The sequence below is a fragment of the Rhinolophus ferrumequinum genome, chromosome 18 (assembly GCF_004115265.2).
Source record: "Rhinolophus ferrumequinum isolate MPI-CBG mRhiFer1 chromosome 18, mRhiFer1_v1.p, whole genome shotgun sequence".
Classification (NCBI taxonomy): Eukaryota; Metazoa; Chordata; class Mammalia; order Chiroptera; family Rhinolophidae; genus Rhinolophus; species Rhinolophus ferrumequinum.
Window position 1 is genome coordinate 28,172,629 of NC_046301.1, and position 17,813 is coordinate 28,190,441.

The 17,813-nt window shown below is 43.2% G+C and overlaps 1 protein-coding gene across 5 annotated transcripts in view; it reads left to right on the plus strand.

Moving 5' to 3' along the window:
* The window catches only part of FNIP2 (folliculin interacting protein 2), a 112,481-nt gene that overhangs the window by 85,371 nt on the left and 9,297 nt on the right, over positions 1-17,813 (plus strand). For all 5 annotated transcript variants that reach the window (XM_033134315.1, XM_033134317.1, XM_033134314.1 and 2 more), the window contains 2 exons: positions 4,757-6,032; positions 6,938-7,094. In XM_033134315.1, coding sequence (XP_032990206.1) covers positions 4,757-6,032; positions 6,938-7,094 — 1,433 coding nt within the window. The remainder of the gene's footprint in view (positions 1-4,756; positions 6,033-6,937; positions 7,095-17,813) is intronic.

A 17,813-nucleotide genomic window follows, 5' to 3' on the forward strand; every position in this document is an offset into this window, starting at 1 on the left:
AAGCCGTCACTGTGAGCCAAGCACTGTTTTAAGTGCTTTTTACATGTTATTAATTAGATTTTCATTGCAAAGCCTCTTACAATTGCCCTTATTTTATAGATAATAAAGGTGTCTTGCCCTTGTGCCCAGGGTCGTGAGATGTGTAAGAAAGAGAACACCTCTCTCACTGTCAGGGGGATAATAGGTGCATGTTAAATGACTTAATAAAGAATTTAGGGACGTTAACATGGACTTAGTCCAATCCATCAGTACTAAGCTCAGAAAAGAACTCGGAGTACCCAGCTCACTCTGGGTCATCGCTTCTTCCTGGAGAGGACAGAGCGTTACTGTTCTTGTTATGGAATAGTAGTCTCGAAGAAAGGTAGATCATTAAGTGGTGAAGGTAAGAGGGCTGCATATTAAGAAAACGTGGTATTTCATGCTGCCAGGTCACTCACTTAAAAACAATGCTAGTTGAGCACTGTGCGTTTAATTAGATAAATGTATTTATAATTAGACATGCTTCTCATTGAAATTTAACTAATTGAGAGCCATTAATTCCCTGTATTGAGCGTAACAAGGCAAAGTCCCTTCCTGTGGGTGGACAGTCCCTTTTCAAAGGAGATCGTGTATCATTGAGTCCCCCACCTCCCCTCCCCCAAAAAACCCAGCCGTGCCTGCTGTTGACAAGAGTGGCGTGAGGAGGGGCTGAGGCCTGGCGCAGAGCGCTGTGAGAACTTTGTAAAGCCGAGTGTAAGCGGTGAGTTCCCACTATTACAAGAGATGGAAGGGCTTCAATAATTTGACAGGGGAAGACACTGTTTTCCAGTTACTATTATATTTTCATGAACTACTTACCAAGTCACAGTAAACAGGAAAATATAAATTGCTAGGAATATGCCCTGATGCAGATGTCATTTTAATCCAGGTTCCTGAGTAATAGAAAAGATTCTATCTTCAATTACCTCAAAGGCATATCCGAGAGCTTGCCAGCACAAGTACCACTTCTGTGCCCGCTTCGGCGTGGTTTCTCGGCATCCCAGAGAAAGAAGAGAAGGTGCAAGCAGCAAGCCCTTTCACACTCTCCTGGGCTTGCTTTCAGGAGTTGAGCCATCCCCACCTCTACCCAACACGTGTTGTCTACATATGGGTTTTCCAAAGTGTGGATAACCACGCATTAGTGGGTTCGAGAAACCATGTTTAGTGGGTCAAAAAAGGCATTTAGAAGGTACAATAGAATAGACAATATCAAAGTAACACATACATGTTTTGTAAAATGTTTGTTTCAGAGGGAGTGTGAGGTTGCAATCTAAATTTTCTTTCTTTCTTGGGATGGATATATGAAGTTTGAAAGCCACTGTCTTTCATCACTGATTGAAGGAGTTACATATGGGTTTCTTTTTGACCCTAACGACCTCAAGGATTTATGGATATGAAAAGTAGTTTTTCACCTCAAAAAAACAAAAGTTTAGGATCACCGGTTTAAATTAATACAAGTAAAAGAGCCTGAAATTTCATTTTTTTCCTCCAAAAATTTAAATTGTGTTTTTCAGAATACAGTGGAATTAGACTACAAGTCAATAAACTAGATGATAAGGAGAAAATTCCCATCTGCTAAGAAATTAAACAACCACATTTAAATAACCCACAAGCCAAACAGTACTTCACAAGAGACATTACAAGTAGTTTGAACTAAATGATAATAAACGTACAGTGAATTCCAATGTGTAGGATTAGGACAAGAGTGTTGAAGGGGGTTTCACAGCATACACACAGTTATTAGAATGTAATCAATGAGTAAGTGGTCCTTTAAGACACTTAGTTTCTCTCCTTGTTAATTTTATCTGTTTCTCCCTCTGTCTGCCTTTGTTTCGCCATCTCCATAGCCCCCACCTCTCTCACTCTCTCACTTTACCATCCCCTCTTTACGATGATCCTGAATTCTCTCAGCTTCTCACCTCATTCTCTAGCCCCCCTTTCTTACTCTCTCCTTTTTCTAGTTTCTGTTCCATCTTTTCACTGTTCCCCAATATCTTCTTTCTTTCCCGCTTCCTGTTTGCCTCTCTCTGCTTGCCTCACCTCTCCTTCCCACTCTGTGCTTCTCGCTGATTCTCTACCGTAGTTTTGCACCTCTGCTCCCATCGCTTTCTTCGTTCCTCTCTTTATCCTTCTGTCTGTTCTTCCCCTCTTCCTTCTGTGGTCCCCTCTTTCTGTTCTCTGCTCACTCTTGTCTCCCGTCTCTAGTGTCCATTCTGTGTCTCCCTGCTGGTTTCCTTCCCCTGAGCTCTCCTCTCACCCTGACGTCTCTTCACCCCTTCCTGCTTCCACGTGCTCTGTCTCCAGCCTTTCTCTTTTTACCACCACCACCACCCTTGTTTTTTCTGTCTCCTATTTTTTCTCTTTTTCTTACATTTAAGTTTGTATTTTATTTTAAATTGTGGTTTAAAAAAAGCACATAACATAACATTTATCACCTTAACCATTTCTAAGTGTGCAGTTTAGTCATGGTTAAGTCTGTTCACATTGTTGTGCAACCTGCCTTCACTTTATAAAGTTACACTCATGAGAACAAAAGCATCTACTCTAAAATTAGTCACTTTATCAATTTGGGACTCAAAAATTTTCCTACAGTTAATCTGTAATATTACAGGTTTATTATTTTAATGATGCATTATTATTATTTTAAGAAGTTGGACCGTAAAGGCATTGTTTCCACACACACTGCTCTCGTTACCTTATAGTTTAAATTATTATAGATTGTATTTTAATAGCCTCCCTTTGTCTTACTTTTTCCTTGTATGCCTTAGTTATTAAAATGTACAATACCAAAATGCATTGCTCAAAAATAACATTGTCATTCTGACCGGCCTTTTCTTCTTTGGTTTCTTTATGCTAGATTTCAGATATGTACTGCTTATCTTCTTTATTATTAGGTTGGTGCAAAAGTAATTGCGGTTTCTGCAATTATTTTTAACCTTTTAAACTGCAGTTGCTCTTGCATCAACTCAATAACTTTGAGACCGATTTAACAAAAGTGTCCCATGAATTCCTGACATAACTGTAACACCCTGCAGCAATGGGCAGATGTAGGGAAGGAGCAATGACAAGTTCTTAGTCAAGAAAGTTTTCTCAAACAGAACTACTTGTCCTAGCATCAGACTACAAGTCTGACTTATTCTTTTGAATTCTTGGATGATTTCTTAGTTGCAGAAGCCTCGAAGATAAAGCCCTATTAGCTTGTAATCCAGTCTGTTTATAGAGAGGATTGTTTACTATCATCTCTGTCCTGTGCTTTAAATGTTCTCAGGTGCAGTCGCCTCACACTGGGGAACACTCCAGAGGAGGGACTTCCTGGGGGCTCCCATAACTTTTTCCTTAGTCTTCCTCTGTCAGTTTCATTAGTTTTATCCACTACGTACCCTTATTCATGCCTTCCCTCCTTTCTCTAGATGCAGTCCTCAGATGGGTTCTAACTTCCTGAGTGCTTATTTACAACTGTTACCACGCATCTCTTTTAGTTAGTGTCTTTTCAAGTTTTGATTTATTCTAACATTTTGTTTATTTCCGTAATGGTTTCTAACTCAGGGTTGGTTATGCAGAGATGTAAACGAGATAAATCCATGTAAAACACTTAGCACTGTGCCTGCACAATCTATAAATGTTGGCTTTTTGTTGTAATTGTCATTATGAAAGTATCAAATATATAACTGATCAAATGTAATAGTAAGGTCATCAAATGCAGTAATTTTAATAGTTAGGCACTTGACCAATACGTTTCATGAAAAGCTTGTACTGATGGGTTTGTTGACACATTTGCCCTTCATCTTCCACCTTTAAGCCAAACGTTCATGGTTCATTAGCCAGTTTTTAATCAACTTGTCAGGATATAACTTATGTGACATATTTTTTCCAGTAGAATTTTCATGTAAAGTAGTAGAACCATTCAGATTTATTCATATTCAGAATCATATTATTCATGACTAAGTGATTTTCTTCTTGTTAATCAAATTGGTTCTACTTTGTGTGTGTGTGTGTGTGTGTGTGTGTGTGTGTGTGTGTGTGTGTAGATAATTCTGAGCCATTTCATTAAGTATTTTGAACTGATTCATTGTACTTTGGTTCAGAGATCCCTGAATGTGGATCTCACCCCAAGGCCTATTGTCCAGGGGTGCTTCTAAAAAAGTCGCATCATTCTAGTTGCCAAGATACAATATTTGATTTGATCACATATTCAGGTCTCTGGCTTTAGCTTTTCTTGTGGGGAAGGAGTAGTTGGCCAGCCAGTGAGCTTCGTGGGAAGACCTAAGCAGCACAGCGAGGGGAGTGTACACCAGTGCTGTACCCTGCGCCGAGAGCAGTGCACCAAAGCCTGTGCCAGGCCTTTCCAGGAAGACTTTCCACTACCATGTTTCCCCGAAAATAAGACCTAGCCAGACAATAAGCTCTAATGAGTCTTTTGGAGCAAGAATTAATATTATTATATTATATTATATTGTACCTGGTCTTATAGCAAAATAAGACCGGGTCTTATATTAATTTTTGCTCCAAAAGACATGTTAGAGCTGATTGTCTGGCTAGGTCTTCTTTTCGGGGAAACACGGTATAGGGGCAAAACTAAAACAGTTATTATCAGGAATTACCTCTTTGCTTCAATCAGGTGTGTGAAGTGATTCTAGTTTGCGAATATAAGTCACCTGTTTTTCTCTTGTGAAGGCTGACACATCCAAGCCCTGCTCACCGCAGACGACCTTGTCTTTGTGTCCACTTTGCTCTGTAGGCGACCTCTATGGAGCCATCGGCTCGCCCGTGAGGCTCACTCGCACCGTGGTTGTGGGGAAGCAGAAGGATTTGGTCCAGCGCATTCTGTATGTCCTGACCTACTTTCTCCGTTGCTCTGAGCTGCAAGAGAACCAGCTAACCTGGAGTGGGAACCACGGAGAAGGTGACCAGGTGTTAAATGGGAGCAGCATCACGACAGCCTTGGAGAGGGGAGAGGTGGAGGAGTCCGAGTACGTGGTAGTCACCGTGAGAAGTGAGCCTGCTCTCCTCCCACCCATGCTGGCTGAGGAAAGGAGCCCCGGGCCCGAGGGGTCGGCTGGGACCCGCGAGGGCGCTGATAGTAGAGACCCGTGTTCCAAATCTGACAAAGAAGGAAGCAAGAGTTCTGTGGCCTGCAGCCTGGGACACCAGGAGCCAGCACTGAACAGCGCGTGGAAACCTCAAGACGCATTTTGTGGGGAGGAAGAATGTCAAAAAGAGCTACCCCGAGGTGGCTGTTCCAGGCTCGCCAGCTGTGACAGTTTGGGGGCAGGACTGAAGGCCAGCGAGGAGCTGAAAGGGGAGGTGCCTAGGAAGCTGCCTGACCGGTCAGCAGCCTGGCCTTGCCCTGACAGACGTTCCCAGGAGAAGGTCACTTTCCAGATTGGAAGCTCCGCGTCTCCAGAGTCGGACTTTGAAAGTCGCAGCCGGAAAATGGAGGAGCGGCTGACGGCCTGCAGACAATATCCAGAGTTAGGTGGTTGTCCCTCAGCTGAGCCCAGAGTGGCCGCTGACAGGGCCCAGGACCAGCAGGTTTCTAGGTGCTCCTTCCCACCTGGCTGCCAAAAGAATGTATGCCGGCCTCAGAATCCAGCATCAGAGGGGGGTGAGGGTGAATTTGACAGGGGTTACGCTAAGGACAGAGGCATCAAAACCCAGGAAGCAGCAGGTGCTGCCGGGCAGCTCGGCCAAGCTGCCGACTTGCTTGTACCTAACGCCTGTGCGGCAGGGACTGGACAGAGAGCGCTGGAGGCAGAGGAAGGACCTTTGCTGGAACCTGCCCCGGGCAGGTGTGTACAGCAGGACTCTGGTGTCTCAGTCTCTGCAGATGTCCCCTGTGGGGACGCCGACCGGAAGGACAACTTCAGGACTGAAGGAGACATTCCCAGAAATGAAAGTTCTGACAGCGCTCTTGGGGACAGTGACGACGAAGCATGCGCCTCAGCCCCGCTGAATCTAGGTCATAGCGGCGACCTGCCTGACGGGTCCTTGGAAGTGGAGCTGCCTCTGCCAAGGTAATACTAGCAGGCTGGGAAGCAGAGGGAACTAAGCAGGTTCAAATACTGTTTTCCTCGCCTCACAGCACGATCATGTCAGCTGCTGTTGGCTATTTCACACACAACGGTTTTGTTTGCTTTTTTCCTCCTCGAGTATTAGAAGTGTTACCAAACCGATACAGACGGTTTCCAGCCTGCCTTTTCTCCAAGGCCAACCACTGGCTGAGTGCATCTGGGCTTTCTGAGCAGGGAGGCGACTGGGTGCCTTTGCAACTTGTGTGACATTTGGGGGGAAGCTACGGGGGTAGTGGGAGCAGGGAGGTTAATTTTCTGTCATCTGGATGGAAGCTGGTGGCGGGCACAGATGCGTCGCCTTGGAGGCGGTGGGTTATGCTGGCGGGGCGGCTCCTCTCCTGCGGTCGGAGCAGCGGGAAGAGCAACTGGGAAGCAACACCTTCCTTAGCGCGCCGTCAGGTCGATTATCTGGTCTGTGATGACTGGAAGCAGAAACTAGAGACGTCTTCTGTCCTGTTGCACTGGCGTGGGTGCCACCCCACGCAGATGTGTCAGTTCCTAAAGCGACGGTTTTGGCAAGTGCGGGCCCCCCCACCCAGTAGACTTTTTCTTTCTTCACTCTCTTCACACAGACTGCCTGGAGGATGTTCCATATGAGGTACAAAACTTGTAACCAGCCATTAAAATACTATTTTTTCCTCCCCTTCCATTTCAGACAACAACTCCTGCTCCTCTTCCAACTCCCTCCCTTTTCCCACACCAATGATCTGCTTACCAGAGCTTTGGTGAAATGGACCACCCAGAATCTCTTTTTCTTACCTGTGTCATTGGGGTTTTTGTTCGAAGGGTGACACAGAAAGGGAAGCCCATTTTTGATTGTGTATTCTAACAGATCGATATTGTTTTAGGTCTCAGATCATCAGCAACCCGAATGTCAGAAACTTTGGCCGCTCCCTTCTGGCAGGTTACTGCCCCACATACATGCCTGACCTGGTGCTTCATGGGACCAGCAGTGATGAGAGGCTGAAGCAGTGTCTGCCGGCTGACCTGGTCCACACAGTCCGGGTAAGTGATCCCAGCTTGGAGCCTCCAGCTGCTGACAGCGTGTCACCAGGATCCTGGCCGGCGACAGGTGTTTAGACTGTTTTACACTGAAGAGAGTGCGGTGAAGGGATTGTTTACAGAGACGTGGGCAGGATTGCAGGAACCGACAAGGGCTGGTGAAGCACCCAGGGATTAGCGGAGGCTGGAAGCTGTGAGCACACTGGGCCTGAAGGAGTGAGGGGAGTGAGCACAACAGCAGAGCTGTGCAGAGCCGCAGCTGGAATAGCTGCCAGATCACTGAGGAGGCTGGGGGCTAGCCCCCTGATGTCTCTGTCCCCCACCACTGGGCCCCGCTGGAAGCCAGAGAGCAGGGGTCTCGCTGATGCACATGCAGTGCTGCAGCCCACAGAGGTCAACCTCCTGGGGCCTGCGCAGGACCGAGAAGGGCAAAGAGTGGGTCTGGGCGTGGGTGGGAGCGAGCACGTGGGCCGGGCAAACAAACAAACAGCACAGATGGTGGCACTTACATGGCATCACAGGGACGATCGGAGAGATGTCACATGTGGTTCGCTTTTTATCTGATCTTTTACAAGTTCCTAAAAGTAATTTATTCTAACTGATTTGTCATTATGTTCACTTTGATGGCTGCATGAGGATGACTGTATAAAGATTAACAAGTCTTACTGGAAAATTGCCCTGTGGCTGCCGCTAAGTGCTTTTCTGCTATCTGCAGCGTGACAGGAACTGAGCAGTTAAGGCAACTCTGTCAGTCTGATGGGCCTGTTTTTAATTGAGCTGCTATTGGACAGATGTGCAAAAATAGATGTTTTGCTTTGGAAACATATTGCATCTTGTGCAATAGGGAAAGTCCTCATGGCATTAAGAAAATTGAAACTGGGTTTGTTGTCTACCTCCTCACCCATCGAGTGTTTTTCTGGGAGGTGAAACAGGCATTGCATGTTATCTTTGGCCTTGAGCATCTCCTCTGTGAAGACTAAACATATATCAGACTCAGGCTAAACAGGCTGAAGATTTATCTGAAATGGGAAGAAAAGCTCAGTAGTGATGCAGACAGCCTATGAGGCCCCCCTGGGTGGGGAGGGAGAAGAGTCGAGGGGAGGTGCTCTGAAGCTGGAAAGCCAGCCCAGTGGCCGCATTAGTCCCAAGCATTCCTCACCTGGCCCTACTGTGTGGTCGGACACCAGCCCTCACCAAGGTATTCCTGGAATGAAGCTGTGAAATTGCTCTTGTCTCTATCAGGAATGTCATAACATTTTATTTTCATAGTTGTCGTGAACACTGCGTACTTATCATTTCGGAGGTCTAGCCATCAGTGACCTTCGAATAAGAACAATGCCCTGGATGTATGATACTCTCTTTCTAGGTTGTCTGAAACCATGTTTGAAGCTTCCATGACTTTAGAGACTCGCGTACGTCTGTGGCCATCTGTAGCATTAAGACAGGAAATTAGAGGCCCTGCTTTCCTTTTCTGTCAGCACCTTATGTTTATATCCATAGATGCAAAACCTGGGGGTTTTTCTCTCTGCTCTGCTGGTGGTTTGATTTGTGAGATCATTGGTATTGCTTGTTGAGCCTTCTTCCGTGAAGCCCGGTGTTCTGCTTCTGACAGAGGTTCCAGGAGGTCACGTGTGAACTAACAGGGTTGTCTTCAGTGCCATAAATCCTACCAACTTGGGGGTGTTGCCTAAATGGCCCAGACTTGCTCACTGACCACTGTGGAAATGTAATCGATTGACTAATAGCTCTCCTTGAATTTATCTGCAAAACCATTTGTGACATTTTTTATATTTTCCCATAGGCTGACAAGTTCCGAATTTTGTGGGTGAGGTTTTCATGGTGACCATCTAGCTCTGTAATTCTTATATACTTGAAAAAACAATGATGTTTCCTCTGTTTATACTCTTTAAAGATTTTTCCTTTCCTTTTAAAAGGAGTGTTTTCATACTGTAGCTTTTCTCTTTAGACTATGCAATCACCCTGAGAGATCGAAAGGTATTAAGCATAATAACCTATATTGTGTCAAATTGTGGGTACATCCAAGTGCAGCCATGCATGGGTGTTAATAGGGAATTATGAAGGGTTCATAAAAATATCTTCAGAACTTTAATACATTTAGAATGTATCCAATTAACATTGGTGGATTTCTAATTTCACTTGGCACATTCATCATAATGAATTTTGCTTTTGAAGTAGTGTTGCATTTCAACTGCCTGTCAGACTGGGACTCTGGTCTATGGGAGTGTTTAAATAAATAATAATTTTTTAAAAAGGCCATTTACAAATATTGAAAAATAAATTTTTTTTTAACATTGCATTGAATTTACTGCTCCATAAAGGCTAGTAATTATTTAAATTCTTGAGTAGATTGCCAGCGAAAGAAGCAAAGATCCAAGAACAAGTAGAAGGCCAGAGTTAGAGCAGAAATAATAGCTTTTTGAGGAAGAGAAGATTTGGATGAATTGCTTTATCATAAGTTGCTTTCAAAAACCTATTTTGGGGATGTTAATACTTGTTCGTGTTCATGCTTCATTGGGCTTTGCTATTCCTAATTGTATGTAGAGAAGGATTTTTGATAACTGTTTAAAAGCAATTGACTTAAGTTATTGATCTATTTTCTAGATGATACAATCTGTCTTACGTAAATGTGCACTTCTATAACCACAGTGGACCTATTTGTGGGACTTCTTCCCTCACTGAGGGATTGCTTCCTGGACCTTCCATACTAAGGATTTCTCTTTATACATTTCCTTATTCTAGTCTCTTATGAAAGAAACATGTATTAACTTCATCTCATGTATTTCCATTTTTATTACTGGCTTTCGCATGTTAAGATGTGGTCTTTAAATGTTTAAACATGTGTTCTTGTTTAATCCATATACTCCCTCTTTTCTGTCATTTGAACTGTTTCTCTGCCTCCTAACATATAGATTACACAGCTGCCTTAAATTAGGCTAAAGTAATATTTAGTTTCATTTTTTTCCTGCCACATCTAAATGTGCATTCTTTCCTCTGTTTTCCTTCTGACTTTCAATGGTAAAGTAAGAGAGAGCGCCAGCTTCGCTGTGTACCTGTGACCTCAAGTAGCTTTTTCTCTGTTCTTTCCTCTGTGTGTTTGCCCGTGAATACTGCTGACTGGGCAGTGTCAGGAGTGTGAAATTATGGGTCAGTGGAGGGTGGTGGCGGAGCACTGGCTTAGCATTGATACTCATTTGCTGATACTCAAGTAAATCAATTGGCATCGCTAAGCCTCAGAGAAATGTACTTAGAGGAAAAGATGAAATATAACCCAGTGGTTAAGAGTTTGGCTTCTGAAGACAGACAAACCTGAGTTTGAATCATGGCTCACCCCTTAGTGGCTTCGTGGCCTTAGGCAAGTTCCTTTGATTTTCTGAGTGTCAGTTTCATCTTGTATAAAATGAACAGTATTTATAGGTCTGGTTTGAAGACTCTGTGAGATAATGCATATCAAGTGTTTAGCACAGTGCCTGGCACATTACTAAATGCCCAACAAATGTTAGCTATTAAAATAATATATGATAAAGTGCTTGGTAGATGAGTTTCCCGGGAAACTCCTGTTGGAGATGGCAGAACAGAACCCAAGCACATGTCTGTTCAGGGCTGAAATCGTCCCCTTTTCCTTTGCCTGTGGTATTTATTACAAGGGGCAGGCCGGGCGGTTCTAACTCTGCAGGGTACGGTCATCAGTCCTAAAATTAACATCACTTTTTAATGTTTTTTTAAAAAAAGACTGTGTTCCAGGGCTTCAGGCATTTTGCAGAATAATTTATGAAATGAAGTAACAGTTGGATATGGCAGCCTCTTTCATTTAATTTTAAGAGGAACAGCAGATTGACTCCAGAAATACCATGTGGAAATCAGTAGCACAGATAAGGAGCTTTGCTGAAAGCCTGGCTGTGATATATGCTCATGAATGCCTAATTAAGCCAAGCAGTGTAATCAACCAGGAAGGCTACAAAAGAACAGTAAGGCACATCAAGTGATAAATCATCGCTTAAGTAACACAGAGAGTGTTCAGCGCCGCAGGTCAACAACAACCTTAAAATCAATAGTGTGGCGAAAGAAGCATCTGTGAGGACAAATCCGCTCTTTTAGAACACCTCTTGTTGCTTTCATTTCCCTGTGTAGGGAAGCGAGCCTGACCACCCAGCTGTGGGCCTGTAGCACTATTGTACTGTTGAGTGAAATCTGTGTGTGTGTGTAGCACATGTATTCATGGACGTGTGGAAGCATGCATACTGAATTATGATGGTATTGCTTATTGTGAATTGTGATTTTAAAATATGTGGAAAAAATACTGATCTCCGGGTGTGGCCGACTCCAGTCTGAAATCGTTGTGATTCTCTCCCCTTCTCGCTGTGGCTGCAATCTTATTTAAGTTCCCCGTAATCTTCCCAACTAATAATCCCTGTGTCCAGTTTTCCACCCCTCACAGTCATGTTGCATAGTGCCACAAGGGGGCTTTTTCTAAAACATAAATACAGTCATGTATTCTTCTGCTCTAAAAGTTTCCCTTTCTTTAGAGAGAGTATAATATAAACTCCTTAGGTGGAATTGCCCCATTTACGTCTTTCAAACACACGCGCGCGCGTGCGTGCGTGCCTGCATCTCCTTTTATGTACCAGTTGCACTGTTTGCCCCTCTTTAGTTGTCCACCTTTCTTCGCACCTCTTTCCCTGTGCACATTTGCTGACGGAGGCACATTGAACAAACCTCTGTTCATTTTTGAAGATCCAGTTCAAATATTGCCTCTCCTTTGAAACCATCCCAGGCACCCCCCCCAAGTAGAACTCGACTGCGCTCACCTCCAGGCTCCTTAGCATGTTGCACTGGATGCTTGTTCTCTTTCTGTTTTGCACGTCCTTCTCCCACTAGGGCTGCCACCACCTGGGAGCAGGGGGGACTGCTTTTCTTTCATTTCCCCAGCACCTCAGCTGGTACCTGGCACATCCAAAGTGCTCAGTGATGTTAGTTGACTCTTCCCCAGAGAACAAGTGTGTATTACTCTGCAGTAAACTATGACGATCAGTGTGTCTTCTGAAGTAAACAGAAATGGCAGATCGTCTTTCTTTAAAAAATAAAGGGAAAGAGTAACGTGTTTTAGACATGATGCCTGTGGCTCTTTGTATTCATTTTCTTTACCTAAAGGAGAATAAAAAACTTGTTACAGGTCTCTCAGGCTTCATTTCTCTTGCATTTTGTAACTGTTAGACACATGGCTAATTTTGATGTTTCCCCAATTTTGTTCCCGCTGTGTACAAAGTATTTGGGCATCTATGCCATTCTCTACAAAAAAATCTATCAACCTTCTCTAATTTTATTTTGGAGTTATGCACATCCTCACGTAACTTTATTCTGATGACCCTTTTTTACCTTGAACACCTTTCTCCTACTTGAAACTGTTTCTTTCCTCAGCAAGTGATCACCTGATGGTTAAGCCATCCCCAAGGTTGCACACTGTGTCCCCAAGGCCACAGGCTGAACTTGGGTGTCAGACCAGCGAGCCTGGTGATCACAGCCACAGGCACCAATACACGGGGGTCAGATGTCTCCTTGGGGCCCCCAGCTCCCCAGACCACCTCCCTGCCTCTGCCCCCGGGTCCCTGTGTCCTCATGCTGTCTCTGGGCTTCCCAGGGTCCCCACCTTGATGTATCTACCAGGATTCCTCAGCAATGTTTCATAGTCCAAAATGAGTTATTTTTTTCTTCTTCTCCACTTTTTTACAACTTTTAAGCTTTTAGTGACTGACTTTGAACCTGTTTCCAATAGGAAAAAAAAACTTACAATAAACAAATGCTTACAGAGTTTTTGGAACATCAATAAATACTGTCTGGTATTTTCATATGTTAACAGTCTGCTTGATACACTAGAAATTTCTCATGGTGGCGTTTCAGGTGATCTGGCCAACTTGTTTGGCCAACGGGGGGCAGGGAGGCTGGAACTGGCTTTTGGTCAGGAGGAGGAGCAGTCATGCCTTAGAAATTTATTTACTAAGTACCTTGTATGTGCTAGGGATTGTATTTACAGCCACAGTGAAGATACGACGTGGAATGATTTCAGCAACATGTATGGATGCAGATGGTATCCTCTTCTCTAAAACTGTAAAAATTATGGACAAAATATTAGCCCCTTGCTCTAATGCTCGTGCATGAAAAAAAATTGGAAATATAGTCATGCCAGAAACAGAGAGAAATGAAAGCCAGAACAGTAAGTTTGGGCTGATGCAACTGTGGCCCTCTGGCATTTCAGTCAGGGTACAGGTCCTAGGAATTCAGTGCTGGGTTCCTTAGATCCACTCAGGATCCCCTTACCTACAGCCTATGGCTTCCAAGAGTTATCCTTCCGTGAATAAAGGTACCAGAAAACTCCAGCCTGAAACAGTGAAGCAGCAGAGAAACAAGTTGGAAACTTGAGTGGGGAAAAATAAAGTCACCCATGAGAAGTCAAAATCCCAGGCCTGTGCTATGACTATGTTTGGGGTTCAGATTTATTCCACCTGAGTGACTTGGGAATCCCCATGGAGAAATAAATGGGAAAACTAGAAGCACCAAAACCTCTAGGACTCTGGCAGAAGAAGCACCCTGGACCCTTTCACAGCCACGGGCTTATAAGTCACATGTAGCTTCTTTTCCTCTTCCCCACCTTATTCCAGTTATAGTTCTTAAGCCTTTAGTGACTGGCATTGATTGTTTCCAAGAGCACATGAAACAAACGACGACGACAAGAGGGTCTCATGTTGAGAAAGTACAAACCACGTATAAGGAAACTATGATAAGGTAGAGTGAGCAAATGCAAACAGGAGAATTAACACTCCTAGAAAAATCTGAAATATGAGTAACTGTTTAAAAGGGTTACAGTGGTAAAAAGAAGGATTTGGAACATTAGAAAAAAGGTGGGATAATGTGATAAATGATCATTTAGATCTGTAAAAGAACTAAAAAAGAGCTTCTAAAATTGAAAAATGTGGTTATTGAAACTAAAACTCATGGGATTGGCTAAAGAGCAGAGCAGATTAAATACAGCTGGAGAGAATTAAAAGTTTGTGAAATGGGGGTCACATTCGAAACTATCTCTTTGAATGTAGCTCAGAGACAAAAATACATTAAAAAAAATATGGCAGAGCGAGTAAGAGACGTGGAGGCCAGAAAGAGAAGATATTAAGCTTATCAGCATTGTCTCATATAGAATGATTAACAAACCGATGCTCAAATGATGCCAAAGAATTTTATTTTTTATTATCCAGAGTATTTCGGAGAAAAAATACAGGGAGGTACATCCAGTGAATTACCTGAATCCTTAATCACCTGCTCACTTTGTGTTTGAAAGAGGCTGCCCAGTGGCTTGTCCCTCGTAGTTAAATCTGCACTGTTCTAACTAATGTGCAGATTGTAGAGCTGGTTATAAGTACAGGCATCTGTCCTGCACACGAGTTTTGCATAACATACCAGTGGGCTGGTCATCTTTGAGGACTGACACAGGGTTACTTTAGAGCATGTATTGGGCAGTGCCAGCAGCGTAAGGATGGAGAAGTTTCTTAGCAAAGTCATAATAGAGACAACTGTGTTTTCTCCTATTGACATTAAGTTGAGACCATCATTCACACGTCTTGTGATCTAACCTTCTGATCTAAATTTATACCAAGGCAAAGTTAGGATTTCAAAGGAGAGGTCTTGGCAGACTTATCCAGCTAAAAGCTTGAATGAGTTCCTAGCTTCTGCTTGTGACATGCCAGGATACTTAATAAGTGCCAGCATGGTTTGTCCTCAGTGTTCCTATCTGTAGAGCAGGGCTGTGTTCCTGGCCACCTCACAGGAAAAGGCATGATGAACAAAAGGATAGTTAACAGGAAGCATATATGCATACGTATGTGAGAATGGCATTTTCCTACTCTTAAGTTAAAAATAGGCAATTACATGAAATGTTAGTCATTTAAATGTGGTATGTGGAAAATAAGTATATTAATAATTGTGTGGATGACCTAATAGAACTGAATTGAAAACAAAAATAAAGAAATCTGAATAGAGCCTTTTTCAATGGAGCCAGCGTGCATTAGATATTTAGCATATGCCTAGCATTTCATTATGCTCACTTCCGTGGCTAAAGAAGAAACATAAAATGTGATTTCTCTCCTTGAGTTACTTACGAAATCACTGAGTAGACAAACGGATGTGAAATCAAGAACAAGTTAAGACAATGTGATGAAACACCAAAATGTGTTGGAAATTTTAGAAGATGGCAAGGAAAACATTCCAGATTCAGCCTGAGGTAAGAGGCGGGGGTCCCCCCTGCTTGGCAGATGGGGTTCTTTGAGAGCCCTGGGAGGTGAATGTGTATGGCTGAAGTTGGGCCCAGACTGTGAAGAGCTTTAAGTATGGCCAAAGAAACGTTTGGACTTAAGTGCTTGGGTCATATGCGCTGGAGTAGGTTTTTGAGTTGGTGAGCAAAACGATAATGTGGTGTGTTAGGGAGTTTGAAAGTTTAGTGGGCAAGATTAATACAGAGAGGGCGGTGTAAGAAAGTAAAGGGAACATACCCAGTAAGTGTCAGGCATCGTGCTATGTGGTTCGTGCACAGGTGCCTCACAGAAAGCCTCTGTGAATTAAACCTCATAGAAACTCCGTGAATTAAGTACTGTCACATTATACAGGTATAGAAACCGAGGCCCAGATTAATAAGGTGCTGAAGTCCCACAGCTAGTAAGCGACAGAGGTAGTATTCACACACAATCCTGTCCGACTTCAGAGCCTTTGCCGTTTGTTGTCTCGTCATTGCCTTTTGCTGAAATGTCAGAACCGCAGCTCTTCTGATTACCCAAACCTTGTAGAAATTTCTTGTTCTGAGTTTAAGTTAAGCAGAAGTCATGTGTATATAAGTCAAAGCAGCATATTTGTTGTACTCAGATCTGATCTAGAACCTCGAAATTGGGATGACCTAGATAGCTAACACTCCCAGGAAACAGACCCACAAATCCTCAGGCTAGAAATTAACTACTTATTCTGTTGATTCCACGAGATATAATAGCCAAAGAATACTTGAGAAACCTTTAAAGATCTGTAATACAAATATTTTCATTTGTTAATTTGTCTTGAGAAATCTTTACAGGAAAGTAGTTTGGATAAATTGGATATTGACACTGTAGAGCTAAATAAATGATGTTTCTAACTCTCAGAGTAGAACAAGGCGGAAAACGATAATGGCGTGTTGCCACTACTTCATTCCTCCGATGGAGATTCCCATTAAGCCTAACACTTGCCGACAGCGTTTTATTGACCGCCAGTGTTCTTTCATCTCCAGGCTCTGTCCGAAGTTACTGAGTTGCCCAATTAGGTTTCTGAGGGAGGCGTGGAAACTGCTGGCAGCCATCCAGAAGAGATGGCAGGAAGACATTAGGGACCGTTGAGGGCTGGTGGCTCTGAGGTGCTGCCTGGGTTATGGATGGGTGCTCAGCGGGCTGTGGGCACTCGGGAGGGTGGCGATAAGGCAGCGCTTTTGGAAGTCTAGGATTATGAAGGAAGTACAAACATACTGCAGACACATTCTGATAAGAGAATTCAACAAGCTCGGTGGGCAAGAAACTTGCTTTTAAAATTGATTCTCTTCAGCTTGAGAGAGAGAAGGAAAACTGATATATGTGTCTGTAAGGTTTGTGAAGTTTTCAACTAACCAAACAAAATCATTTTAAGTTGAAATGACTGTAATGTTAACATTTCCTGCAGATTTTTGTTCAGAACTCAAATGTCAGAGGTCCTGTTTAATGTGAAACCAATAATGGTTGGGAGGAGAACTTTTAAAAAAGTAAATATGTGCCCTGGGCTTATTTGTTTTCCTAATGATATTTAATCAAAATAACAAAGCCCTTTTTTGTTAAAAGGGGGGGTGTTTAGTGTTAGGAAGAAAGATTTTACTAAGGAATCTCACTTGCCAAGCTGATAGTCATTTATATGTGTCCCTGAAGATCCCTAGGAGGCCAGACCCCTTTGATTCATGCGTCAATTTCCAGATGCAGCCAAGCCTCGCCTGCCTAGTTCTGTTTTTCTAGTCCCCATGCCCAAACTCTTAAGAATAGCAGAAGGATGGATCAGGCATTTAATGTGTTTCAGTCATTCCGTCTTATGTTTTATAGCATTTCTCAAAGTACTTAGTTTCTCAAAAGTACTACTCTATGTATGTTACTGCTGGTATATGTGTGTGTGTGTGTGTGTACATACGTGTACCCGGTGTGCATGTGAACTTGATAAAATGTGAACCTAAAAAATCTCCCTGACAGATCTCACTATTAATTGCTTCTACAGTTAAGACACGGCTAATGAGAAAAAGTTAGTATGAAAACGTATGCTATAATTCAGTGTTTCCTTTGTTTATTGTGAGTCTGTATGTGCCTTAAAAGTAGAGCCTTTCCTAAGAGGAATTTTGAATTGAAGACCTGGGCGCAGGGTGTGTGTGGGTGTGTTTCTGTGATAAATCCAAACATAGCCTTCTGGATCTTAGAGTTCTTTAAATTCTAAAAGCTTAGAGATTGACTAATAAGCTTTTTAATGGAGCTGTGTTTCCTTTGGAAAGATATATATCAGAAATGTCCAGAATTGCCAGAACGTAAGCTTCAACTCTCCGACCCCGTATGAGTTCAGAACAGATTAGGAGAGGGCGGCCAGTCAGCCGGTGCCCCGGAAATGGTAACTGAAGTAGTTGCTGATGAGATT